Source organism: Dendrobates tinctorius, unplaced genomic scaffold (assembly GCF_039654945.1).
Source record: "Dendrobates tinctorius isolate UK_male_01 unplaced genomic scaffold, ASM3965494v1 ptg000117l, whole genome shotgun sequence".
In the NCBI taxonomy this organism is placed as follows: domain Eukaryota; kingdom Metazoa; phylum Chordata; class Amphibia; order Anura; family Dendrobatidae; genus Dendrobates; species Dendrobates tinctorius.
In genome coordinates, this window is record NW_027361785.1 from 6,788,079 (window position 1) to 6,815,779 (window position 27,701).

General features: G+C 40.7%; 2 protein-coding genes across 6 annotated transcripts in view; one reads left to right on the forward strand and one right to left on the reverse strand.

Moving 5' to 3' along the window:
* Positions 1–27,701, reverse strand: part of EDAR (ectodysplasin A receptor) — a 157,526-nt gene that overhangs the window by 36,543 nt on the left and 93,282 nt on the right. The gene's annotated exons all lie outside the window — the stretch shown is intronic.
* On the forward strand, positions 3,625–26,659 carry LOC141101475 (uncharacterized). The gene is made up of 3 exons (XM_073590601.1): positions 3,625–4,054; positions 4,160–4,882; positions 26,557–26,659. The coding sequence occupies exons 1-3, from the start codon at positions 3,924–3,926 to the stop codon at positions 26,657–26,659; spliced, it is 957 nt and encodes a 318-aa protein (XP_073446702.1). The 5' UTR covers positions 3,625–3,923.

The following is a 27,701-nucleotide window of genomic DNA, read 5'->3' on the forward strand; positions in this document are numbered from 1 at the left end:
TGGCTCAAAAAGAAGCACATTAAGGTCATGGAGTGGCCAAGCCAGTCTCCAGACCTTAATCCCATAGAAAACTTACAGTTAGGTCCATATATATTTGGACAGAGACAACATTTTTCTAATTTTAGTTCTAGACATTACCACAATTAATTTTAAACAAAACAATTCAGATGCAGTTGAAGTTCAGACTTTCAGCTTTCATTTGAGGGTATGCACATTAAAACTGGATGAAGGGTTTAGGAGTTTCAGCTCCTTAACATGTGCCACCCTGTTTTTAAAGGGACTAAAAGTAATTGGACAGATTAAATGATTGTAAATAAAATGTTCATTTCTAGTACTTGGTTGAAAACCCTTTGTAGGCAATGACTGCCTGAAGTCTTGAACTCATGGACATCACTAGACGCTTTGTTTCCTCCTTTTTGATGCTCTGCCAGGCCTTCACTGTGGTGGTTTTCAGTTGCTGTTTGTTTGTAGGCCTTTCTGTCTGAAGTTTAGTCTTTAACAAGTGAAATGCATGCTCAATTGGGTTGAGATCAGGTGACTGACTTGGCCATTCAAGAATATTCCACTTCTTTGCTTTAATAAACTCCTGGGTTGCTTCGGCTTTATGCTTTGGGTCATTGTCCATCTGTAGTATGAAACGACGACCAATCAGTTTGGCTGCATTTGGCTGGATCTGAGCACAAAGTATGGCTCTGAATACCTCAGAATTCATTTGGCTGCTTCTGTCCTGTGTCACATCATCAATAAACACTAGTGACCCAGTGCCACTGGCAGCCATGCATGCCCCAGCCATCACACTGCCTCCGCTGTATTTTACAGATGATGTGGTATGCTTTGGATCATGAGATGTACCATGCCTTCACCATACTTTTCTCTTTCCATCATTCTGGTAGAGGTTGATCTTGGTTTCATCTGTCCAAAGAATGTTCTTCCAGAACTGTGCTGGCTTTTTTAGATGTTTTTTAGCAAAGTCCAGTCTAGCCTTTTTATTCTTGATGCTTAAGAGTGGCTTGCACCGTGCAGTGAACCCTCTGTATTTACTTTCATGCAGTCTTCTCTTTATGGTAGATTGGATATTGACACGCCTACCTCCTGGAGAGTGTTGTTCACTTGGTTGGCTGTTGTGAAGGGGTTTTTCTTCACCATGGAGATTATTCTGCGATCATCCACCACTGTTGTCTTCCGTGGGCACCCAGGTCTTTTTGCATTGATGAGTTCATCAGTGCTTTCTTTCTCAGGATGTACCAAACTGTAGATTTTGCTACTCCTAATGTTGTAGCAATTTCTTGAATGGGTTTTTTCTGTTTTTGCAGCTTAGGGCCCCGTCACACATAGCAACTCACCAGCGATCCCGACAATGATATCAACTTGTCAGGATCGCTGGTGTGTCACTATATGATCGCTGGTGAGCTGACAAACAGGCAGCTTCACCAGCAATCAGCACCAGCGACACCGAGCGCGTGGCATCGCTGTGTACGTTAGTTACCAGTGCGCTGATGCAGGGAGCTGGTAACTAAGGTACACATCGGGTTTCTAAGTGACGCGTGCTGCTTAGAAACCCTGCACTTTCCTTAGTTACCAGCGCGCTGATCGCTGGTCTCCTGCCTGTCACACACAGCGATGCGTGCTGGACAGCGGGAGACCACCGATCAAAAAAATGTCCTGGCTATTCCAGGATGATCAGCGATAACCGGAAGGGGGGCTGGTCGCTGGTTAGTGTCACATACAGCAATCTCGCTGGTGAGATCGCTGTTGTGTCACAAAAATTGTGACTCAGCAGCGATCTCACTAGCGAGATCGCTATGTGTGACGGGGCTTTAAAGATGGCTTGTTTCACCTGCATGGAGAGCTCCTTTGACCCTGTGTTTCCTTCACAGCAAAACCTTCCAAATGCAAGCACCACACCTTAAATCAACTCCAGGCCTTTTATCTGCTTAGTTGAGAATGACATAACAAAGGGATTGCCCACACCTGTCCATGAAATAGCCTTGGAGTCAATTGTCCAATTACTTTTGGTCCCTTTAAAAACAGGGTGGCACATATTAAGGAGCTGAAACTCCTAAACCCTTCATCCAATTTTAATGTGGATACCCTCAAATGAAAGCTGAAAGTCTGAATGTCAACTGCATCTGAATTGTTTTGTTTAAAATTCATTGTGGTAATGTCTAGAACCAAAATTAGAAAAATGTTGTCTCTGTCCAAATATATATGGACCTAACTGTATGGAGGGAGTTGAAGCTCCGAGTTGCCAAGCGACAGCCTCAAAATCTTAATGATTTAGAGATGATCTGAAAGAGGAGTGTACCAAAATTCCTCCTGACATTTGCGCAAAGCTCATCATCAACTACAAAAAACGTCTGACTGCTGTGCTTGCCAACAAGGATTTTGCCACTAAGTATTAAGTCTTGTTTGCCAGAGGTATCCAATACTTATTTTGCACTGCAAAATGCAAATACATTTATATAATTTATACAATGTGATTTTCTGTATTTTGTTTTTGATATTCTATCTCTCAATGTGTAAATTAACCTACCCATAAAATTATATTCTGTTCATGTCTTTGTCAGTGGGCAAACTTACAAAATCAGCAATTGATCAAATACTTATTTCTCCCACTGTATGTATGTGTTTGGCATATGTTTATAGAAGTGGATAAAAATATATGAATCTATAATTATATCAAAATTAGACCGGTGCAGGAAATAAAAAGAAGAAAAAGATATACAATAATAATTTAAAGTACATTTTCACTTATTGTATCACGTACAGTAATATACAGTGGATATAAAAGTCTACACATCCCTGTTAAAATGCTAGGTTTTTGGTATGTAAAAAAATAAACAAAAAATAATCACTTCTGATCTTTTCCCAGCTTTAATGCCACCCATAATCTGTACAAATCCATTGGGAAAAATACTAGAATGATTTTGAGGGGGAAATAAAAATTATTACACAAAAATAATGTGGCTGCATAAGTGTGAACACTCTCTTATATTTGGGGATGTGGTTGTTTTCAGAATTATCCAATCACATTTAAACTCATGTTAAATAGTACATGAAAGATATATATCTTTGTACCGTGTTAGCCAGTAGATACAAAAAATATTTGGAATTGAGAGTCCTCGGTGGTTGATACCTTTTAATGGCTAACTGAAAAGATGGTATCAAAGTGCAAACTTTAGAGACTACTCAGGTCTCTTCATCAGATTAGTATTGCCTGATGAAGAGACTTGAGTAGTCTCGAAAGCTTGCAATTTGTTACCATCTTTTCAGTTAGCCATTAAAAGGTATCAACCACTGAGGACTCTCAATTCTAAATATTGTTAAATAGTAGTCAGTACACAGATACACAGCTGCCATCATTTACGGTGATTCTAATTAACACCATATAGCTTAACTGTTCTAGCAGGATTTTCCTGACAATTTCTTAGTTGCATTTTACAGCAACAGCCATGGTCCGTAAAAAGCTTACATCACTGCAAAGGAATCTCGTTGTTGAAAATTATTAGTCAGGGGAACGGTTCAAAAAAATCCCAATGCATTAGATATACTATGGAACATTGTGAAGACAGTCACCAAGTAGTGGCTTAAATTTGGTAAGACAGTAATATTACCTAGAGCTGGACATCATTAACAATTTAATGAAAAGAAAAGAACATTTTTTCTGGGAGGCTGTGTAGATGTTTACAGCAACATTAAAGAAGCTGCAGGAATTTCTGACAGGTACTGCTTAAGTACTACATTGTGTGTTGCAGCAGTGATCTTGGCCGGGATCACCCAACTGTGTGTGATGCTATTAACTCCATGGAGTTTCTATCATCACACACAGTTGGATGATCACAGCCTCCAGTGCATAGTCTTACTTTTTTTCTTTTTTTTTTTTTTCCACCACAGTGAACAAAGTCAGAACCCGTTGGCGCTCGATGAAGGACCGCTTCAACAGGGATATCCGTCAGGAGAATAAGGTTCGCAGTGGTGCTGCGGCAAGGACCGGCACGAAGTACAGATACCATCGTGCCTTGGCATTTTTAAGACCGGTCCTTGCCTCCCGAACGTAAGTATTTTCTAGTTGTATTGTGTTTTATTCTGTGCTTTTCTATTCCACAGGAGTTGGCGATTGTTAATTTATGGTAGTAATTTCTTTCTTTTCTTTTCACAGCACCTGGAGCAGCACCCTGCAACCTGGGCCCGAAGCGGTCCTTCATCAAGCTGCCCCGGACCCCTCCCAGCCATCCATCAGCGAGGAAGCACCTTGCAGGTCTGCACCACAGTCATCTGGAGACCAGGAAGCTGGTCGCTCAGGTGTTCCCCTGTCCCAGGTCTCTGCCACTGGTTTTGCGGGCACTTCCCGCCAGCAGCGGCAGAGGACCTCGGACAGGCCTCTCATGCCCGAGTTCGTTGAATTGAGCTCGGTCTTTCAGAGTAGCCTCAAGGCACTCTCCGATAGACTTGAGAGTGGTTTCCTCCTTTTGGACCAACGGTACAAGTCTATCGAGGGTCGCCTTGAGCGCCTGGAAGTCGACCTCGCCAGACCAGCGCATCATTTTTACACCCAAATAGCTCGGGACACGGCGGAACACCTTACCCCTGACCTCCAGTTGACTGTCATGCAGGCCTGCAACAATGCTTTTATGCAGGCTATGCAGCAGAGTAGGATTATGCAGCAGTCAGCGGTGGCATTTCCACCGGTGCCACCCCTGACTCGTTTTACAGCATTACCTACTTCTGCTGCATATCACTGCACAGCCACCACACTTCCAAGCCTCGCCGGACACCAATATACCGCCCCAAGTCCGAGTGCAGCTGGACACTTACCCGCCAACACCATGCCAAGCGCTGCTCCTGCCTGGCCCACCACTGCTGCCGCCACCACCACTGGATGGCCCGTCGTCACCACCCCTGCCTGTAACGCCGCCACCACCACCACCAGCGGGATGACCACCCCGGTATGGACCGCCACAGCCACCACGCCTGCATGGACCGCCACCACCACCAGCACCACCACCTCGGAGCAGCATCAGCTGGGGGACCCGCATTCAATATTTACGGCCCCTGCCAGGACATCCACCACCACCAGCATGCCACAGCAGGTACAAGATCCTGGCAGGCGGTCCACAAGCGCCAGGCGGTCCCCCAGCTCCAGCCAGTCCACAGCCTCCAGGCGTTCCAGAGGCTCAAGGCGGTCCAGAGGCTCAAGGCGGTCCAGAGGCTCAAGGCGGTCCCCGGGGTCTAGCCAGTCCTCAGGCTCAAGCGAGGACAGCAGCAAGACGACGGGCCACCGTCATAAAAAAACAAAGAGGAGGACTCTTACCCTCCCTCCTCCCTCACCTCCCACTTCACAACTTTCCTTGCCTCGGCTCCCTTCCCCCACTTCTTTGGTTCCTCCTTCCCCTAGAACCCCTTACTCCACCCAAAGCCGTTCCTCATTCCTCCACACCCCCCAGTTTCCAACAACTAATAAGTAAAATAAATGTTAAATTTATATTTCAAAATAATGTTTGGTTATTGTGTCTTTCGCCGCCTGCACACACTGCGCCGTACACTATATATATATTTATATATATATATATTTATTTATATATATATATATATTTTTTATGGTGGTTTCCCTTTCTTCACTTTAACCTGGGCAGGTGAGTAGTGGAGTTTATTAAGACACAGTACACTAGGTATAAAAAAACATGTATTTTATTTTTAACAAACAACAAAACTATTAAACCATTTGATCCTGCCATGCTACACGACCAACATCGGATAAAAAGTAGTCCGCAAATTGGTCCCTCATTTGGGCAACTTCGACTGAGGACCGAAGAGGGTGCTGAGTAAAATCTGGCAAAGGGTTGGCAGCAGGCTCATCCATGTCAAAGTTCGGCCGCTCCTTTGCCATAACAAAATTGTGCAGAACCACGCATGCCTTCACCACCTCATCCACTGTTTCCATTTTGAGATTGATGGCGGTGCTGAGAATTCGCCATCTGGCCACTAGAATGCCAAAGGCGCACTCTACAGTCCTGCGAGCCCTCGTAAGCCTGTAGTTGAAAATTTTCTTGCGGTGGTCCAAGTCACGGCTGGAGTACGGCTTCAGCAGGTTTGGGCACATCTGAAATGCCTCATCCCCAACCACTACAAATGGCAGTGGTGGAGTTTGGGTTTGGGGAAGAGGCCGTGCCAGTGGAAAATTGAAATGGTTGCCGTACAACCTCCAGCCCATATCAGAGTTCTTAAAAGTCTGTGAATCGTTGCCCCGTCCGAATGCCCCTATGTCCACCGCCACAAACCGGCAGTCTGCATCCGCAATGGCCATTAGGACTGTGGAAAAGTACTTCTTGTAGTTGTAGTACTCGGAGCCACTTCTTGCGGGTTTTGTGATGCGGATGTGCTTCCTGTCCACCGCTCCTAGGCAGTTCGGGAAATTGCAGACTGCCCAGAATTTCTCCGATATTTGAAGCCACTTTTCGGCAGTGGGCAATGGCAGAAACTCCGGACACAGAACATCCCACAGAGCCCTGCAGGTGTCGGCAACAATCCCGGATAAAGTAGAGATTCCCAGCCGGTACTGGAAATGCAGGGATGAAAGACTCTCTCCAGTTGCCAGGAACCTGCCAAACATAAAAAGAAAAAATAATTATATTTCTGTCTTGGGTATTAATAAAAACACTGAAAATAAAAAAGTACATGGCCTAACTATTTTGCATGTTTTTTTAATACAACATAGCAAAAAAACATTTTATAAAGGCTTGGGATTAGTACATGCCAGAAGAAAAACCATTATGCAAAAAAGCAATTTCCCAAAAATAATGTTAAAATTCAATAGCCAAAAAAAAACCTAATTTTTTGGACCAAAAAAAAAAAAAAAAAAAAAGGGAAAAAGCCAAAAAAATTATGCAAACATAACAACATACATACCGTAAGGTGACAAGGAGCCTTTCTTCGGGAGGAATGGCACGCCGGAGCTGAGTGTCCCTTCTCCGGATGTTTCCTTCAACCATACCCAGCAAGTCAAGGAAGCTTTCCTGGGACATCCGTGTATAGTCAGCAAATTTCTCCGGGTTTTCCTGTAGCTCGCTGTACAGCGTGTGATATGCTCCACGGCTTGCCCGGAGTTCGATGATTGGATGCCTCCAAAACCGACGCCGCTGCCGTCTCTGCTGTCTCTCCCTCTCCCTTTCTTGCTGGCAACAAAAGGCATACGCCTGAGACAGCGCAATGTCAAGATCCAGCTTGAAGCGGAAATTATCCAGACGCAGGTCCATCTTGACACCGGAAACAGCAGCAAAATCTGATGAATTCAGCAGTACAGGGTCTATAAAACATTCCAATGACACACGCCCACTGGTGACCCATTGGTGGTCAAGGATTTTTCTATTGTGAAATGTCACACCTAAAAACGCATGCGCATAAAAAACGCAACCGCATGCAAAAACGCATGTAAAACACAAGTAACACTGCGTTATTTTGACGCATCAGCGTGCGCATGAAGAAAAAAAAACGCACATTTGTTTTGCGTTTTTCTTTGCGTTTTTTATGCGCACGATGCGCTGCGCAAAAAAACGCTAATGTGAAACTAGCCTAAGGCTCTTCTCCCACGATTGCTCAGTTTGGCTGGGCAGCCGGGTCTAGGAAGACTTCTGGTGGTCCCAAACTTCTTCCATTTAAGGATTATGGAGGCCACTGTGCTCTTAGGAACCTTGAGTACTGCAGAAATTCTATTGTAACCTTGGCTAGATGTGTGCCTTGGCACAATTCTGTTTCTGAGCTCCTTTGCCAGTTCCTTTGACCTCATGATTCTCATTTGGTCTGATATGCACTGTGAGCTGTGAGGTCTTATACAGACAGGTGTCTGCCTTTACAAATCAAGTCCTATCAGTTTAACTAAACACAGATGGACTCCAATGAAGGAGTAGAACCATCTCAAGGACGATCATAAGGAAATGGACAACATGTGACTTAAATATGAGTGTCTGAGCAAAAGGGTCTGAATACTTATGACCATTTGATATTTCAATTTTTCCTTTTTAATAAATTTGCAAAAATTTCTACATTTCTGTTTTTTTCAGTCAAGATAGGATGCAGAGTGTACATTAATGAGAAAAAAAAAAGAACTTTTTTGAATTTACCAAATGGCTACAATGAAACAAAGTGAAAAATTGAAAGGGATCTGAATGCTTTTCTTTTGAAAGTCTTATACAGTCATATGTAAAAGTTTGGGCACCCCTATTAATGTTAACCTTTTTTCTTTATAACAATTTTGGTTTTTGCAACAGCTATTTCAGTTTCATATATCTAATAACTGATGGACTCAGTTATATTTCTGGATTCAAATGAGGTTTATTGTACTAACAGAAAATGTGCAATCTGCATTTAAACAAAATTTGACCGGTGCAAAAGTATGGGCATCCTTATCATTTTCTTGATTTGAACACTCCTAACTACTTTTTACTGACTTCCTGAAGCACTAAATTGGTTTTGTAACCTCATTGAGCTTTGAACTTCATAGCCAGGTGTATCAAATCATGAGAAAAGGTATTTATGGTGGCCACTTGCAAGTAGTTCTCCTATTTGATTCTCCTATGAAGAGTGGCATCATGGGCTCCTCAAAACAACTCTCAAATGATCTGAAAACAAAGATTACTCAACATAGCTTTTCAGGGGAAGGATACAAAAAGTTGTCTCAGAGATTTAACCTGTCAGTTTCCACTGTGAGGAACATAGTAAGGAAATGGAAGAACACAGGTACAGTTCTTGTTAAGCCCAGAAGTGGCAGGCCAAGAAAAATATCAGAAAGGCAGAGAAGAAGAATGGTGAGAACAGTCAAGGACAATCCACAGACCACCTCCAAAGACCTGCAGCATCATCTTGCTGCAGATGGTGTCACTGTGAATCGGTCAACAATACAGCGCACTTTGCACAAGGAGAAGCTGTATGGGAGAGTGATGCGAAAGAAGCCGTTTCTGCAAGCACGCCACAAACAGAGTCGCCTGAGGTATGCAAAAGCACATTTGGACAAGCCAGTTACATTTTGGAAGAAGGTCCTGTGGACTGATGAAACAAGGATTGAGTTGTTTGGTCATACAAAAAGGCGTTATGCATGCGCTGTATTGTTGACCGATGCACAGTGACACCATCTGCAGCAAGATGATGCTGCAGGTCTTTGGAGGTGGTCTGTGGATTGCCCTTGACTGTTCTCACCATTCTTCTTCTCTGCCTTTCTGATATTTTTCTTGGCCTGCCACTTCTGGGCTTAACAAGAACTGTACCTGTGTTCTTCCATTTTCTTACTATGTTCCTCACAGTGGAAACTGACAGGATAAATCTCTGAGACAACTTTTTGTATCCTTCCCCTGAAAAGCTATGTTGAATAATCTTTGTTTTCAGATCATTTGAGAGTTGTTTTGAGGAGCCCATGATGCCACTCTTCATAGGAGAATCAAATAGGAGAACTACTTGCAAGTGGCCACTTTAAATACCTTTTCTCATGATTTGATACACCTGGCTATGAAGTTCAAAGCTCAATGAGGTTACAAAACCAATTTAGTGCTTCAGGAAGTCAGTAAAAAGTAGTTAGGAGTGTTGAAATCAAGAAAACGATAAGGGTGCCCATACTTTTGCACCGGTCAAATTTTGTTTAAATGCAGATTGCACATTTTCTGTTAGTACAATAAACCTCATTTGAATCCAGAAATATAACTGAGTCCATCAGTTATTAGATATATGAAACTGAAATAGCTGTTGCAAAAACCAAAATTGTTATAAAGAAAAAAGGTTAACATTAATAGGGGTGCCCAAACTTTTACATATGACTGTATTTGTGTAGTAACAAACAAAAAGAGAGATGGATTGTCAGGAGGGGAAGGTGTGTGTGTGTGGGGGGGGAGCACAGTGTGTTACAGCCTGGTAGCTCTTAATAGTGATTCCATGGACACTTTGCCACTCCATCTACCAAACCCCAAAGGTTGCCCTGACCTTCACCATTTACCTTCTGTATAGGGAACTGGACTTACCCTGGGCTTCTTGGGTTACGTCTACAGAGTATCTGCTGGCTGGTGAAGTGGGCTGACAGATGATAAACTGGAAGCTACGTCAATATAAAGAGGTCCAGAACACAAGCAGAAATGTCTTGCAGAAGAATGATTAAAATACAGGCCAAGGTCAAACAGCAAGAATCAACTAATCAGGGCATAGGCTGAAAATCACATGTAAACCAGCTCAAGCAGAGCTTATAACTTGCAAAGGATATATGGATTTAGGACAACAAATAGGTATCAGTCCTCTCCAGGACAAATAGCTGGAAACTAATAACCGGACACAAAAGTTAACCTTTAGCCCCCTACCTTGCTTGTAAGCATAAGTTCCAGCAAATACACAGAACTATCATGTTGTCAGCCTGCACTCACCAGATTGAAGGCATGGCTCTGCCTGGAGATAGAAGGGGCACACAATGAGACAGATGTCATATACATAGATACGAGTATCTATATAATGTAGTGCAGCAGGGTTTGTTCATTGTGACAGATAGTGACCACAGGAAAAGTTCACAGCAAACGTGTTTAATGTCCACATTCACACAGTGTAAAGCACATGGTATCCTCTAGATCGCAGCCGGGAAACAAAACAGTCCATGGGGTCCGGTTGCCAAGGGTGACTGCACCACCGTATCACGCTGCCAAGAGTTTGCTCTGCTGGCTCTGTGTTAAAATACACAGGCTGCGTTTCTGCAGATCCGTCTGCTCCACAAGTTGCAAACTCTAAACCCTGGCTGCAGGGTTTTTTAAACTGGAATCTGTGGCCATGGGCCACTTGCAAGACCCGGCCTGGAGGAATTGGACCGCCCCACTACCTTCCTGTAGTCTGTTTCAAAAATAAAAGTCCATAATGAGTATTCCAGAACAATGCCTTGGCCAAATAGCTTGACCAGGCACCCCGTAGAATGTAAGTCCGCAAGGACAGGGTCCCCTCTGTACCAGTCTGTCATTGTACATTTGTTTACTGTTAAAGATATCTATAACTTTGTATGTAACCCCCTTCTCATGTACAGGACATGGAATTAATGGCGCTATATAAATAAATTATAATAATAATAATAACCAGGTCCATGTTTACTTTTATTTTGCCTTGTGACTCACAGGCGTTCTGCTGTGAACACAAGGCACTCCAGCCGGTCTAATAGGACTCCGTCTGTATCCTGAGGGATACATATTGACTCTCACATATGATCTCCCCTCCCTGCCTCACAATATTTATAGATTATTCTAAGTAAAGGAAAGGTCTTCTCAAAGAAATAGACTTTTTACCGTAGATACCCAAATTAATTAAATTACTATTACTGGAAATCTTATTCTGAAATAAAAACAGGACAATTGAGACTGAAAAGGTGTGAACAAAAATATGCAACAAGGGCCAAAAACAAATACTTCTGCTAAAAAATTAGAGGGAACAGATTGCACTGTGTATTTGAGGAGACATTTGGCCCCTGAGCAGCATTTAAATACCATCACAATGTGGTCTGGCATCTATCCATGGCTTGGTCAATAACGTACATAAGGCTTTCAGTATTCATTGTTGGCACCCACTGGTAATAGCAAGCATTTGCCCAAACCACAATACTCATTCTTTAGGAAAACAGTAGTAAATTAATCAGTAACAATTGTGTAATGAGGCAAGGGAGCAAGAAAAAGGATCATCAATAATTAAAGGCGCAAGGTCCTGACAATCTGTATCAGGGGTCTGACGGGGTATTTGTAGCTATCTATGCATATTCCATATAACAGGTTTATTTGAAACAAATAGGACATTATGTTTTTTACTGACACGATGTTTAAATCCTAAGAGTTATAGCAAAGTTGTATGAGCAGGGAATTGCTGTGACAACATGTCATCGTATGCCTTTTGATTTTCTATCAAACTAACTAAACTGTGTATTCTTGCCCCATTGAATGTAATCATCTCACAGTATCAAATTAACAATGAATTTCAAAGCAAGGAGTAAAATAAATTAGTGATCAAAGCAAGCGGAGAAAGATATTAAGAAACCATAATAAGGTCCACATGAAACATGTGTAATACATGAGGATGGAACAAGCAGAGGAAATATCGTACTGGTGTATTACTTGTACTATAGCAACATCTGCACATCCAGATTCTACAGACCTGACAGTCTGATCCCATCATGAGTGAAGAAAGAATTGTGGAAAATTACTTAATATTTTAACAATTTCTGAGTTTCTACTCAGAAAAAAAGCTACAAATCTTTACAGCATTTCTATTTTTCTCCCCCTTCTGCACCAGATGAAAGCAATTGACCAGAAAAGAGGAAATGAAAGTCTAGAAAGAACAGAAAACACATGCCTACAAGAAAGACATCGGCCGGGACTAGGCCTTACAATTTAAGATGCAGGATTAGTGACGAAAAGCTTTCTCCATATGATCGGATTAAATTCTCTTTTGTCTACTTTTCTCAGCCACATATTTCTGTGAACAAGATCTACCTCTTAATAAGACGTTCATTCAGCCTAACTACAAAATAACCTTCAAGAACAATTATATGGTATTGAACAGTGGCGTAACTAGAGTCTGATGGGCCCCAGTACAAGATTTGGACTTTGGTAACCCCCATCCTGGTACTGTGCGTTTATACCGCATATAGATAGATAGATAGATAGATAGATAGATAGATAGATAGATAGATAGATAGATAGATAGATAGAGAGATACAGTGCTGTGGAAATTAATTGGGACAAAGCATTTTTTTAACTAAAATCGTAAGTTGGTTACCAGTCAGTGATTCAAACCAGTTTTAACTGCTTTGAACAGGCACTCACACCTGTTCAAAGCAGTTAAAACTGGTTTGAATCACTGCCTGGTAACCAACTTACGATTTTACTTAAAAAAATGCTTTGTCCCAATTAATTTGCACAGCACTGTAGATATATATATATATATATATATATATATATATATATACATACACAGTGGGTACTTAAAGTATTCAGACCCCTTAACATTTTTCACTCTTTGTTTAATTGCAGCCATTTGGTAAATTCAAAAAAGTTCATTTTTTTCTCATTAATGTACACTCTGCACCCCATTTTGACTGAAAATAACAGAAATGTAGAAATTTTTGCAAATTTATTAAAAAAGAAAAACTGAAATATCATATGGTTATAAGTATTCAGACCCTTTGCTCAGTATTGAGTAGAAGCACCCTTTTGAGCTTGTACAGCCATGAGTCTTCTTGGGAATGATGCAACAAGTTTTTCATACCTGGATTTGGGGATCCTCTGCTATTCTTCCTTGCATTCTTCCTCTCCATTTCCATCAGGTTGGTTGGTGAACGTTGGTGGACAGCCATTTTCAGGCCTCCCCAGAGATGCTCAAATGGGTTTAGGTCAGGGCTCTGGCTGGGCCAGTCAAGAACGGTCACAGAGTTGTTCTGAAGCCACTCCTTTGTTATTTTAATTGTGTACTTAGGATCATTGTCTTGCTGGAAGGTTGAACCTTTGGTCAAGTCTGAGGTCCAGAGCACTCTGGAAGAGGTTTTCATCCAGAATATCTCTGTACTTGGCCGCATTCATGTTTCCTTTTATTGCAACCAGTCATCCTGTCCCTGTTTTTTTAGCAAACACTATGCAGGCTTTCATGTGTCTGGAACTGAGGAGAGGCTTCCGTCAGGCCACTCTGCCATAAAGGCCCGACTGGTGGAGGGCTGCTGAGATAGTTGACTTTGTGGAACTTTCTCCCTACTGCATCTGTGGAGCTCAGCCACAGTGATCTTGGGGTTCTTCTTTACATCTCTCACCAAGGCTCTTCTCCCACGATTGCTCAGTTTGGCTGGATGGCCAGGTCTAGGAAGATTTCTGGTGGTCCCAAACTTCTTCCATCTAAGGATTATGGAGGCCACTGTGCCCTTAGGAACCTTGAGTACTGCAGAAATTCTTTTGTAACCTTGGCCAGATGTGTGCCTTGCCACAATTTTGTCTCTGAGCTCCTTGGCCAGTTCCTTTGACCTCATGATTCTCATTTGGTCTGACATGGACTGTGAGCTGTGAGGTCTTATATAGACAGTTGTGTGCCTTTACAAATCAAGTCCTATCAGTTTAATTAAACACAGATGGACTCCAATGAAGGAGTAGAACCATCTTAAGGAGGATCACAAGGAAATGGACAGCATGTGACTTAAATATGAGTGTCTGAGCAAGGGTCTGATTCTTATGACCATGTGATATTTCGGTTTCTCTTTTTTAATAAATTTGCAAAAATTTCTACATTTCAGTTTTTTTCAGTGAAGATGGGGTGCAGAGAGTACAGTAATGAGAAAAAATGAACTTTTTTGAATTTACCAAATGACTGCAATGAAACAAAGAGTGAAACATTTTAAGGGGTCTGAATACTTTCCATACCCACTTACCCACTGTATTTGCATCCTGCATCTTAGTATATATGATGCTTATCCTGGTTGATATGTCCTTCATCTTGGTATATATTTCACCTTCCTGGCCCCATCCTGGTATATATCCCCCATCCTGGTGTATGTCCCTTATTCTGGGCCCCATCCTGATATATATTCTCTATTTTGGTTTATGACTCTTATCCTGGGCCCCTTCCTGGTATATATATCCTCCATCCTGGTATATGTTCATTATTCTGGGCCCATCCTGATATATATAGCCTCCATTTTGGTATATGACTCTTATCCTGGGCCCCTTCATGGTATATATATCCCGCATCCTTGTATATGTGCCCCGTTCTGCCACTCTTCTTTAATGTATAGAAAAAAAATTAACCATTATACTATAGTATAATGCATCCAATAGTCCTCCATCTACGGTAAAGCTTGTAGTCCTCCATAAAGTATAATGCACCTCATAGTCACCCATAAAGTATAATGTACAGTCCACAGTCATTCATAAAGTATAATGCATAGAACATTTTCATCTATATAGTAGTATTGATACCTCCCATCTGATCCCCCGCCACACGACATGCTCTTGTGAATGTGGCAGCTGACTTCAGCGTGCAAGCAACGGGAGCACATGACGTCATTGCCATGTGCATGACGTCACCTGCCAGCCTCTGACTGTCCGGTAACGTGTATTGCTGCACATGGGCCTGATAGGTTTGTGTGCCACAATACACTTCATCTGAATGTGCATCAGAGGAAACCCAAAGAGAACATACAAACTCCTTGCAAATGTTGTCCTTTATGGGATATGATCCCTGGACCCCAGCTCTGCAAAGCTAAAGTGCTAACCGCTGAAACACTGTGCTGTTCAAAGAAGAGAAATACATGATTTGAAGACAACATTTAATACACCTGAGGGACACAATGAGTATCATATGATGCTTTTGAATAGCACAGCAACAGTGCTAACCACTGAGCCACCAAACTAGGAAAGTTGTTTGCAGTTTTGGGCATCAATTGATAGGTAGGAAACAGCAGATCTGGAGCAGTAAAGAGGAAGAATGGTCAAGGTGATTAAGAGAATGGATGGACTGCAGTACAGCAAGATTATAAAACTATTATTCAGTATGGTGATCTGTCCAATAATCTTTCACTCAAGGAGTTTTTCAGATTTTCTTGCAATCAGGAAAAGCACTTTCTCTGTTCTAATATAGTTAGCAGCTGCCTCTTGTGGTTTTTGCCTTCTAGAAACCACTGGAGCCATAGGCGGAGGAGGACGTGACTTGGGGATGGGTGGACCTTTACTCCTGCAGCTTTTTTGGTATAATGGTGTAGATTTTAAGCAAGAGTGATGTTGCTTTCAGAGTAAGAAGCACAGTATGTCTGTGCCAGGTGGGTTCCTGTGAGGAGGGTGGGGCTTATATAGAACAGGAAATCTGTGTCTCTCCCTCTTTGATGCACAGGATGAACAGGAGGAAGCATTTTCCGCCCTCCCGCCCTGTTTATAATCATTGTCCCAAAACGTTTTAATTATTGCTTGTATGATGAATGCTTTATTGTATTTTTGAAATTACCATTGTATATTTTGTTCCAGGTTCAATTTTATCATGGCTATAAAGAGTTAACAGCATTAACCTTCTAAGCCCAAGGGAAGGGCCATCCTTCAGTCATGGTTCCCTAGAGGTTTCCTCCACAGGGGTTTTTCCTCTCCTGAGCGCTGTAGGATGACTCTTTGTGAGTCGGAGGTTTTCCAAGTTAGTCCCCTTAATGCTTTTACAGGGACTTCTAGTTTATAGGTTTACTAAAGTGATTTATTAAAAAAAAAAAAAAAAAGAGGTGTGAAATGTGAATTTATAACCCGTCAAAGCTTTGCGGTTTAGGAGTCAGGTGGAAATTGCAGACAAGTTAAGGTGGACTCATTTTAACTAATAGAGGATGTAAAACCTCATGGTGGTGAACAGGCTCGGCTTTGGTGGCCAGCCTCAAGGACGTTGTAATGGTAACGTCAATCAGGGGCGGGCACAGTGGTTAAGCACAGGAGTGAGGATAATAGGGTCATTGGTGCCCTGAAAGTTTACTGGCTCTGCTTGAATGGCAAGCCAGTGCGTGCCGCCCCTTTATGGCTGTCTGTCCTGGTTCTGTATGTCAGACAGCTGGGGATATCACAGTACTTGTGAATCCCAATGTACTTGCACTTCACCTGACTCCTACTGTGATTATTTAAATCACAGGATTAAAACAAAGCTGTGGCCATTTTGACAACCAAAATAATGTGTTATGTATTTATTCTAGTGCCTAGGCTTACTGTAGTTATGGTGGTTTTAAGATGGAGTAGGGGTCCGTCCCATATCCATAAGTCATCTGAATCACCGTGGTAAGGTTTTGGGCTGAACATGATGGGCCTGTCTGCTATACCTTTCTAAGTGTGTTACTATGTTACAGTGAGAAACTGTAGGTTGCAAAAATTCTCTAATAAATAATAAAAATAAAGGTAGTAACCCTGACCAAAATTAATGTCCCAGAAGCACCAATCAAACGCAAAACCAAGAAAAAAGAAAGTGCGAGGACTGAAGTAAATGGATGAATAAATGATCTAGAAAATTTATTGAATAATTATTAAAAGAAAATAAATATCCAACATGACAAACACATAAAAGAAGGGGTTTGGGTGAATCAATGAGGATAAATTACACCCAAAGGAACAAAGCAATGCAAAGTGACACCTGAACAATAAATTAGTTACACCTTAGTGATTTTCACAATATTAATAGATACCAAGTAAAGGATGGTTCCAGAAGAAAAGTTGCATAAATATAATAAGGTGCAGTTAATAGTAAAAAAAAGATATTGTTAATTCAAATGTATAAAGGGTAAAAAAGGTACATGACAAGCAAAAGGGTACCAATGTTTTGAATTTTTGACTTTCAAGCTCTATATCTCAACATCCACTAATGCTTCGAACGTGAGACTAAGATCATTTTATAGGCAATCGTCTTGGCTATATTATACTTACATTTGACTTGCAACTGTTTGGCATATGATTAGTTTTGCAGATTCTTGTAGTGTCATTGCATTGTTACTGTTTTGCCCCTAAAAATCTAAATTTTATTTTTTATTATTCCCCCTTTGGCTTTCAAAACTTCCTGAATCCTTCTGTGCATGCTCTTGATCACATTCAAACATGTCTCAACTGAAATCTGATCCCAGATCTTTTCTACACATTCCGAAAGTTGGTACATACTGGTCAACTCACTTGGGTATGTATGCAGTTTTTTTTTCAACTCTACCAACAAGTGTGTGGGTTGAGGTCTGGGGACTGTGGAGGCCAATCCAGAACCCCTACTTCATTGCCATTGAACCATGTATTCACCAATCTCAACACATGCTTCAGGCCATTGTCCTGCTGGAACACTAGGTTATACTCGTTCTTGTCGTGTCACTGCATTTACTGTTTTGCTCCACGTGGTGGAAAAATCATTTTCCTCCTGTATACTGCATATTACAGCCAGTTCTCACATTTCCTAATAGCTCAGTGTGTCACTATGTTGATTCCCAAGTGAAAGGGCACTGGTTTGAATTGTGGAGCAGCCATGAAGATTTCACAAGAGAAGAGAAACAGCATCATCCAGCTCATCGATAACTGTTTCTTGGCCAAGAAAATTGCCAAACTGCTTAATGTGAGTGCCATGACAGTTGGAAGATTACGAAATGAAGTCTGTCTATCCACTCGAAAGACAAGAGGTGGACGTTCAGGCAAAATATCAAAGTCAACAAGTTGGCTCATCACGTCTATCAGTTCTGGTGCGACAAACACAACAGTGGAGGTGACTCGTATGCTTCATAATAGTGAGGTCACAGATGTCCATGAAAGCACTGCACGTTACACAAATCAGGAATGGTGGCTCGAAAAAGGTGAAGAAGCCTCTACTTCAATATCGTCATAAGAAGTGTAGGCTTGAGTTTGTTAAAATGTATGAAAAGTGGACATTGGAAAACTGTAAGCGGGTCATTTCAAGCGATGAGATGAAAGTCAATCTCTGATTGGCTCTGATGAGTGCAAATCAATGTGGTAGAAAAAAAGGGAAAAAGGGGCTAACGGATCTAGAAATTGAACAAACTGTCAAGTTTGGTGGTGGAAGCTGCCTGATGATATGGGGTTGTTGCACAGCCAAAGGCATTGGATGCTTGACCAGGACAGATGTTGTTTCAATGCTGAGCTATATGTGAATATGCTGCAAGACGAATTACTTTGTACCCTTGAGTACTGTGGGTATGAAAAGGATGACATAGTGTTTCAGTAGGACACGGAAGGGAAGCATGTGTCGAGATTGGCGAATGGTTCAATGACAATGAAGCAGAGGTGCTGGATTGGCCTCCACAGTCCCCAGACCTCAACCAAATCAAACACTTGTGAGGAGAGTTGAAAAAAAACTGTATACATACCCAAGTGAGTTGACCAGTATGTACCAACTTTCGGAATGTGTAGAAAAGACCAGGGATCATATTTCAGTTGAGACGTGTGAATCTGATAGAGCACATTCCCAAATGGATTCAGGCAGTTTTGAATGCCAAAGGTGGAATAATAAAAATTCAAATTTTGATTTTTAGGGGCAAAGCAGTAACAATGCAGTGACATTACAAGAATATGCAACTAGTTATATGCAAAATAGTTTCAAGTCAAATGTATGTATGATATAGCCAAGATGATTGTCTACAAAATGATGGTAGGCTCACATTCGAAGCAATAGTGGATATTGAGATATGGAGCCTGAAATTTAAAAGCTCAAAACATTGTTATCTTTTTGTTTGTCAGTGTATAAGTAGAGGTTGCCAACAATGTTGAAGCCCTATGCAAAAAATAATGTAAAGTGCAAATAGAGCATATGATGATATGGACATTTAAGGGCTCACTCATCAAACACTCAACTCACGTTTCAACAATGCTTTGTCAGGGTTTTTTTCTGTGTATGCTATTTGGCTATTTATTTTCTTTGAATAATTATTCAAAGATTTCTTGATCATATTTTACAAAAAATCTCTTTGTAACGTCCAATCAGTCTATAATTGAGATGCACTTTTAAGATTTACTACGACTGCCTTTTTTTGCATTTGGATTTCCAATTGGCGTAATGGCTCCTGAAGTTGCATTAGAGGGTTATGTATAACTTTCCTCAAAATCCACACAAGTTTATATTATCAAATCAAAAGTTATGGTCCCTGTTAAATAAACTTTTCACACAATTTATGGTAAAACTTTCATTTCTGTTTTGAAGACTATGTTGAAATTCTACTCAATGTGTACTTTTGGAGCACTTAATGGAGACATAAGGGATGAACTTTAAATATAAGCTTTAATTTATATGTATTTTTCATTTATTTTACTTATTGATAGGAAAAACGGAGCAATTTTCATTAATATGATTTTTCCTTATCTTGTACTTAAAAATACTAAACCACTAAATTACTAAAACCACTTCTGAAGAAACGTGCACAAATGGACAGCGACATTTTTTTCTTATCTAAATATCAGCCACTGAGGACTCTCAATTCTGAATATTTTTCCTTATCTTGTAAAAACTTTTTTTTTTTACGAAGCCTTAAAGAGGAGGGTGAACACTCTGTCTTTATGACAGAATACTTTCCGATGACATGTATTTGTCTCACTTTTTTTGTTTTTTAAATCAAGGTCACTGTTCTAATTAATTACTGGGACATGCAGAGCTTTTGTTTTAGGTATCTATGCAGGTTCTGACTGTGTGTGCGGTTTTGCACTAGGTGCCAAGCAAAGCACCTGCATGAGGAGGTAAACACACAGCTGCTACCTCCTAACATTCTTCTGTGAATGGCCCTGTGTTCCTCAGATGTGAAAAAAACAAAACCTAAGGTTTTAATGAATGCAGAAAATAAGTTAAGATGTGTGGCTGAATTCTTCCCAGAACAATGTGTGCCTTGAAGATGAGAGGAGGGGTCAGGCCTCAATAAATTCCACACTGAATGTGCATGCTAATTACAAGTTCCAGGAACATTATGTGGGAGCAGAATTTGTTGTGAGGTAGACTTAGGCAAATTCCAAACAGAAGGTGAAGATGTTCTAAACGGGAAATGTTCCTTTCAAGCCACAAACCAATGCAAATATACAGCAGGTTGCAATGAATATGAGCTCCCACACACACACACATTTTTTTTTAGCCACCGTTCACTTAAATATACTTCTGGATTCTAATATGAGAGTGTTTTACGGTATAATGTATATTTAGCATATATTTAAATATCAGAAAACACTTTGGTGATCTCCTATTCCAATGACCTATGGAACATTTAGCATTGTTTTAGTCGGTGCTGTGTAGTTTTACTAGAGATGTTCAAGAGTAATGAGATGATTTAATTGTGTAACTCTCCAGCGAAATCGGTAGCTCTCCAGCTATAGTGAGGGCTTGTGCACATGACCGACGTTCTCATACTAGTGCTATCCATGGCTTTCATGGATGGCACTTGTACTTAAGACTGTTTTATAGGGCTGTGCACATGTCTGACTTTTTCCTCAGACTGAGTGGTCTGTGTGAAAAAAATGGTGAAATATCCAATTTTGATCCTGGTGTTGGATCAAAACCTGCAACGCAAGACTATGGTTCAATCGGACCGGTCATCGGAGTGCAGTCCGATTTTCACAAAGTGACAGAATGGAGAGAGTAGAGATACTTTTTTTTTTTCTCCATGTCTGAGAAAAACATATGCCAATCTGACTAAACTGATCATAGTCTGATCAGAATAATCAGATTGATTTTGTCATATGTCGAGAAAATGGGCGTGTGACCTGACCAACGTTGCAATGTTGAATGACCACCAAGTGGTGAGTATTTACTGATTGAGAGTTGACTAAAAGCCCGTACACGGGAATACCGTCCTTCAGATGCACACTGAGTGATCAGTAATAGATTGTTCAGTTCGCTGTTCTCAGCTGCCTAGAACAATGATCTTTTGTGCAAATCAAAAGATCATTTCACCCCATGAAGAAATGAAAGTTTTGCTTGATAATTGGGTTATCAGCAGCCTATATGGGCTGCACAATTATCATGAAACAAGCTTTCTTAGGAATGCTTGTTCCTGAAAATCATGCAGTGTAAATTCACCCTATCTTCTAGTAAGATGCTTCAAAATCTGACTCTAGATAATTTGTTGCATCTCCTGAATGTCATGCCTACATTCATGATGCATACTGTAAATCTGCACCTGTGTGTACTTCTGAGCCCAGAGCTAGAAATGTACTGTATTTCGATTACAATGGCCCTCCCGGCTATCAACATACCGTATGTGTGGGAACACTTATGGAAGAAGAAGCACTGCTTTTAGCGAACAGTCGTTCTGCTGAAAATTAAGCTAAATGAAAATTGTGTGTCACCAGGACCTTGAAGGGATTGTCCAGGAGTAATATAAGATCAGCCAGGGTCCGACATCCAGCATCCCTCAAATCAGCTGATATCTGCTATGGCAGTGGTTGGATGCAACCAATGTATGGAACAGCTCACCGCAGGCCTGTACATTTTTTAGCTGTCTGATTAGGACTGCACTTTTTTTTCCATTCACTTGTTCAACTTATGTGTTGTACTGTTTCTGGAGTAGAAATCAGCTGATTCGGGGGGAGAGGGGTGCTGGTGTTAGACCCCCACCATTTTCATGTTTATGACCTATGATTAGGTCATAAAATTCCAGATAAACTCTTTGAATCTACTTTTTATGTTGTGTAGCTGTTTTTCCACAACCATGATCTGTTTTAGGATGGCCATGGGTGTTTGATTGAAAACAAATATCCCCCAGTAGATAAGTTTACCAGGATTGTCTACCGTGGAGTGTAGTGGACCACAAGCTTTTTTATGTGTATGGTCAGTGTTTGGGCATATATGACTGCTGATATATCATTGGTGTGACACCGTTACAGTTTGCAACCACAATTAGCTGACATAGAGATGAGTGGGTTGCTTTATATCTGGTAACAGTTAGTTCGCTCTCCTACGGAAGGAAAAAATCTGAGCTAGTATGAGATACTTTCTTCCTTCTCTAGGACAGGTGTTTTGCATATTTATTTCCCATGGAACATTAGCTGCAAGTAAGGCCTGGTTCACACTGCATTTATGCAGTGTGTCCATCGGTTGCATCTGAATCCCCCCCAAAAATGTATTTCAGACAAGATCTTCACCAGAGCTAGAGCACAAACAAAGTTCCATTAGACTCGGAATGTGCTCCCCCCCCAAATAATATACCTCTTTTCAGACGGACACAACAACATTTTGTGCTCCTCTAAAAAGATAGACATCATTGGAAAAAATCACAGACAGAATTCATTTGATCTCCATTTGAGTCATGATGGTCTATGGATTCATCAAGGGGTCAAAATGATGTTTTTTAGGGATTCTGAGCCCCCGGGCACACTGCATAAACACACTGTGAACAGGTCCTAAAGGCCCCGTCACACTAAGCGAGATCGCTAGCGATATCGCTAAAGCGTCACCGATTTTGTGACGCAGCAGCGATATTGCTAGCGATATCGCTATGTGTGATACTTACCTCCGACCGACTCCCCCGCTGGTTATCGCTGATCACGCGAAAACGTCCTGGGCCGTTTCTTGTTGGCCGCTTCCTGCTGGCGCCGACGAGCGAGGCGTGAACGCGGGCGGGAGGATGTCTTCATCGCCGCGTCTGACAGGTAAGTAACGACCGCCGACCGCTGATATGTCACTGGTGAGATCTGCCTGTTTGGCAGCTCATTAGCGACCACTTATCGATGCACCAGCGATCCTGACCTGGTCGTATCGTTGTCGGGATCGCTGGTGCATCTCTAAATGTGACGGTACCTTAAGTCTCCATACAATAGTAAAGTCCTTTCAATGAAAACCAGGGTTTTCCTAAATGACTGAAAGTCAAGTGCTGTGCAAATTAATTGGGACAAAGCATTTTTTTAAGTAAAATCGTAAGTTGGTTACCAGTCAGTGATTCAAACCAGTTTTAACTGCTTGGAACAGGTGTGAGTGCCTGTTCAAAGCAGTTAAAACTGGTTTGAATCACTGACTGGTAACCAACTTACAATTTTACTTAAAAAAATGCTGTGTCCCAATTAATTTGCTCAGCACTGTAGCTTATATTATGAATACTCTCCAGACCCAATTCTAGTTGTTATATTACTGATTGCTAATTATGAAGCTGTAACCTTAGAAAGAATCTACAGTCTTGAAAGACATAGCACGTAATAATGGCCTATGTTAAACGGAATCTGTCACCAGGTTATTGCCCTCTAATCTGAGAGTAGCATAATGTACAGACAGAGACCCTGATTCCAGCAATGTTTCTCTTACTGTTATTTTGTTAAAACCACACTTTTCTGTGATGCAGATCTAGTAGTTATCTGCATGTTGAGTTCTGTATAACTCGACCCACACCACTTATTGTCAGTTTTCTACCCATGTACAGGGCACACAGAAATCAGTGATGGAGGGGTGATGAGGCAGGGTTATACTAAGCGCATGAATATGTTTGACTACATGACAGCCAGTTTGCTAGTCCTCAAATAAGAATATTCTGCTGATAAAACAATGATTTTATTAAAACTACACTAAGCAGCCCAGTAAGTGACACATCACTGGACTCACGGTCTCTGTCTCTATATTATGCTGCTCTCATATTAGGTTACAAAAATCTAGAGACAGATTCCCTTAAAAGGAAAAAATAAGAGGCCATAAAAAGGATGTAACTACCTTTGAATTCTGCCACTGTTGAATCCAATGTTGATCATGTGTACATTAACTTTTGTAATGCAAGGCCGACAGTGGCTCTGTTTCTTAAAGAAAGCAGTGATGTTTTTCTAATCAGATACAACTCTTTTAAAGGCAACTTATCAGCTTGAAAACAGTGATTTACTTACAGATATACTGTAGTGCTAATCTGCAGGTAAATAATGTTACAATGCTTTCTGGTCACTTTTCTGAAAGTGCAGCTACAGAGAGAAAATAAATTTATTTCTTCCCGGGAGCTGTTAGCTTTCAGCCTTTGGGGGCGTGCACAGAGAGATGACAGTCATCACTCACAGCACTGTTCACTGGGACGGTTGTAAGCACACCGCAGCACTTGGACAGCTTACTGTGCATAAATGCACTGTCAATCCAAGAACTGGGGTGGTCTTAAAGCCGTTGCTCACAGTACTGTGAGTGGTATAGTAAGTAATAAATGTAGCTGATCTGTACTTGCCCTATGACTGAAAGTCGATGGCTCCCGGGAGGAAATAAGTTCATTTTCTCTTGGCATCTGCACATTCAGTAAGGTGGCCAGGAGGAATTATAGCATTATTTACCTGCAGATTAACCCTACATCTGCAGGTAAATAGCATTTCCCAAGGTGACAGGTTGCCTTTAATGAGATCACTATATGCGAAAATGTTTTGCCTCTATATCATTTTATAGAGTAGGGATATTTACGCCTGTGGTCTCTACGGAGAACACTGGATAATTCTTGCTGTAATATTATACTAATCACTTATTAAGTAGAAGACTGCGCTGTGATTTGTTATGACATTTATTGATTGCATACATTGACATATTAAGAAGATAATAGATGCTGAGATGATTAGCTGTTAGGGGTTAGTATTGTTAATGTTCTGGTGTTCTGGCATGGTACAAGATGTGACCGACAGTCTATGAGTTATGGATTGTGACACAAGGACAAACAACAGTGACGATCTGATTTTCAGTTTCTCTTAATACACTTTGGACGTTTGTGTGGTCTTTTTTTCTTCTTGAAACCTGAGAAGAAAACAAAATACATGCAGTGAGGAAGTGTGGGGTCTGTTAAGAAGTGGGTTATTTTAGGAAGTGACGCCGTGTACCTGGGAGATTTTCCCGTGCTTTTCTGCACTTTCAGGAAAAGATCAATTAGGATGGAAATTTTTAGTCAATAGGGAAAAACTTGTAAAAGTTACGACTCAAAAAGTAAGTCCTGAGTAGAGTTCAACACTGAGGACATTCCAAGCATGCAAGAGCAAAGGCAGAGTCACAACCATACACTTCCTGAATCTGTTATTAAGTGATCGCTAATTTGTCTAATTCTGTTCTCCTGAATTTTTTTTTTTAAATATTCTTGATTCAAATCTGTAAAATGAATGTTTTAGCTGTAATCCAGCCTCCCTGGAGCACCATAGAACAAGGCCAAGTGGCTATGGCTCGTGATGTATTATATATCATAAATGTAGCACGTCACTCCTTAGTTTTCATTTGGTGCTCGGATGAGGGTTACCAATACCTTGTACAAATAAATGCAAAATATCCGGCACTCAAAAGATCAGATGCTCAATAAAGTTTTATTGTAATATATAATCCAAAAAATAACATTTCGGTCTTTTCCTTGACCTTCATCAGACGGATTATGATGATTGAATAAGACCCAAAGAGCAAACAAGGTCCTAGGAGAATCACATATATTTTGTTGCGGATGTCCAGAGATAGAAGCGCTTATGTGAAAGCAGGGTGAAGCCAGTGGGAAATGCGCTCTTCCCAATTCTTGTTTGCTCTTTGGGTCTTATTCAATTATCATAATCCGTCTGATGAAGGTCAAGGAAAGGACCGAAATGTTATTTTTTGGATTATATATTACAATAAAACATTTTTTGAGCATCTGATCTTTTTAGTGCCGGATATTTTGCATTTATTTACGTGCTGTATCATAGTCCTTTATTCTACTTTTATTTTTATTTTAAGTGAAGACTTTAAACATTTCTTAATACCACCAAACCCCTACTGCCTCACCACACAAAGAAAAGTCCCCAATTTCAGAACAGATTTTATAAAGTGCATGGTCACAGTAGAATGTGTATGCAAACAGAAGAAAGAGCAATGAGACAAATGGACAAATCTGTAGCAAAGCGCAATTCCTCTTTAATCCCCAAAACATTTAATAAGTTCCAAAGGAGACAAAGAGCACAGGTATTATTGCATTACATCTTCCTCCGCCTCCAATGGAAAATCAACATGTCCTATTAACATACTGCGTTTCCCTGTCCATCAGCTACAGCAAATCTGGATTTGTATATATTTACTTTGATTTTTGCTCTAATAATTGCTCCTTCTTTTTGCCCACTTTTAGCACTTTATGTACATTTTTTTCGCTATGTAATCTAGTTTGAGCCATTTGGATGGCTTGAAGTACAAGTACATCTGTCCAGGATTTATCTTGAAGAAACATTTAGACCTTGATTTCAATGCACAGTCATGTCAGAGATAAAAAGATTTCTAAACCACAGACAGTTTGTAAACTTGTATTTAAGCAATAAAAAGGAGAATACTATTTAATAGAGATAATGTGACCTTGGGCTACAACGCAGATTTATTTTTATTGGTGTTGCGAATACAATAATCAAAAATGTGGAAGATATCAATGTGCTACATGTGACCCACCACACCCATGATGCATCAAGAAATGAACTCCGGATATTATTCTGACATAACAGTATGATCTCAGAACATGAAATTTAGTCTACAAGCTATAAAGAAAAATATTTAATTTGACCAAGGATTAGCCTAGTTGTTCTGTGCCAGGCGAACAAATGAAACACTTTAAGCTTATTAGACTGCTGCATCAATCCTTTGTGTTACCCATCTAATGACATCCAGATTAGAATGAACCACGTCCTTCCATCTGATGATGGACCATATTGCATGCAATCATTGAGTGATTAGTGTAAGCTTAAATGAAAACATCAGAAAGTAGGTTGGCATTCCATATGCTGAATTCTTGATATGCCTGTATCTCATCATCAGTGAAGACCATTAAGTTGACCGCATGCTTTAGAAAAGAATGGTTTTGAAGTTCTAAAGCCAAAGGAGTGTAGAACTAAACACTGATGAATGAAAATCATGTTCTGTTCTCTCCATACAAATCATCTACTCTCCATACATGTCATCTCCAAGTGTCAGCTGTGTTGTCCTTTATGGCATGCAGGCCCATAGGTTTATAGGGTTCCAATTCTAATCTTGCTAAAATAAAGCTCTTCTCACATCTACAGCCCCTTACTAAATTCTTACTCCATTAAAGTTCCACATGTGCACCACACATATAACTACCCCACCTCCATTTTATCCAAATGATTTTAGTTTTAATGTAAAACTGTGATACTTTCCATATATTTTTAGATTTTTACATTTGAATCCACTGCTTTTTCTGAAAGTATAATCATCACATGCAAAGCGTATACCATGTACTTGTTCTTATGCACTTTCAAGAATGAACACTTAAGACACATATTCAGACATCACTGTGCATTCTG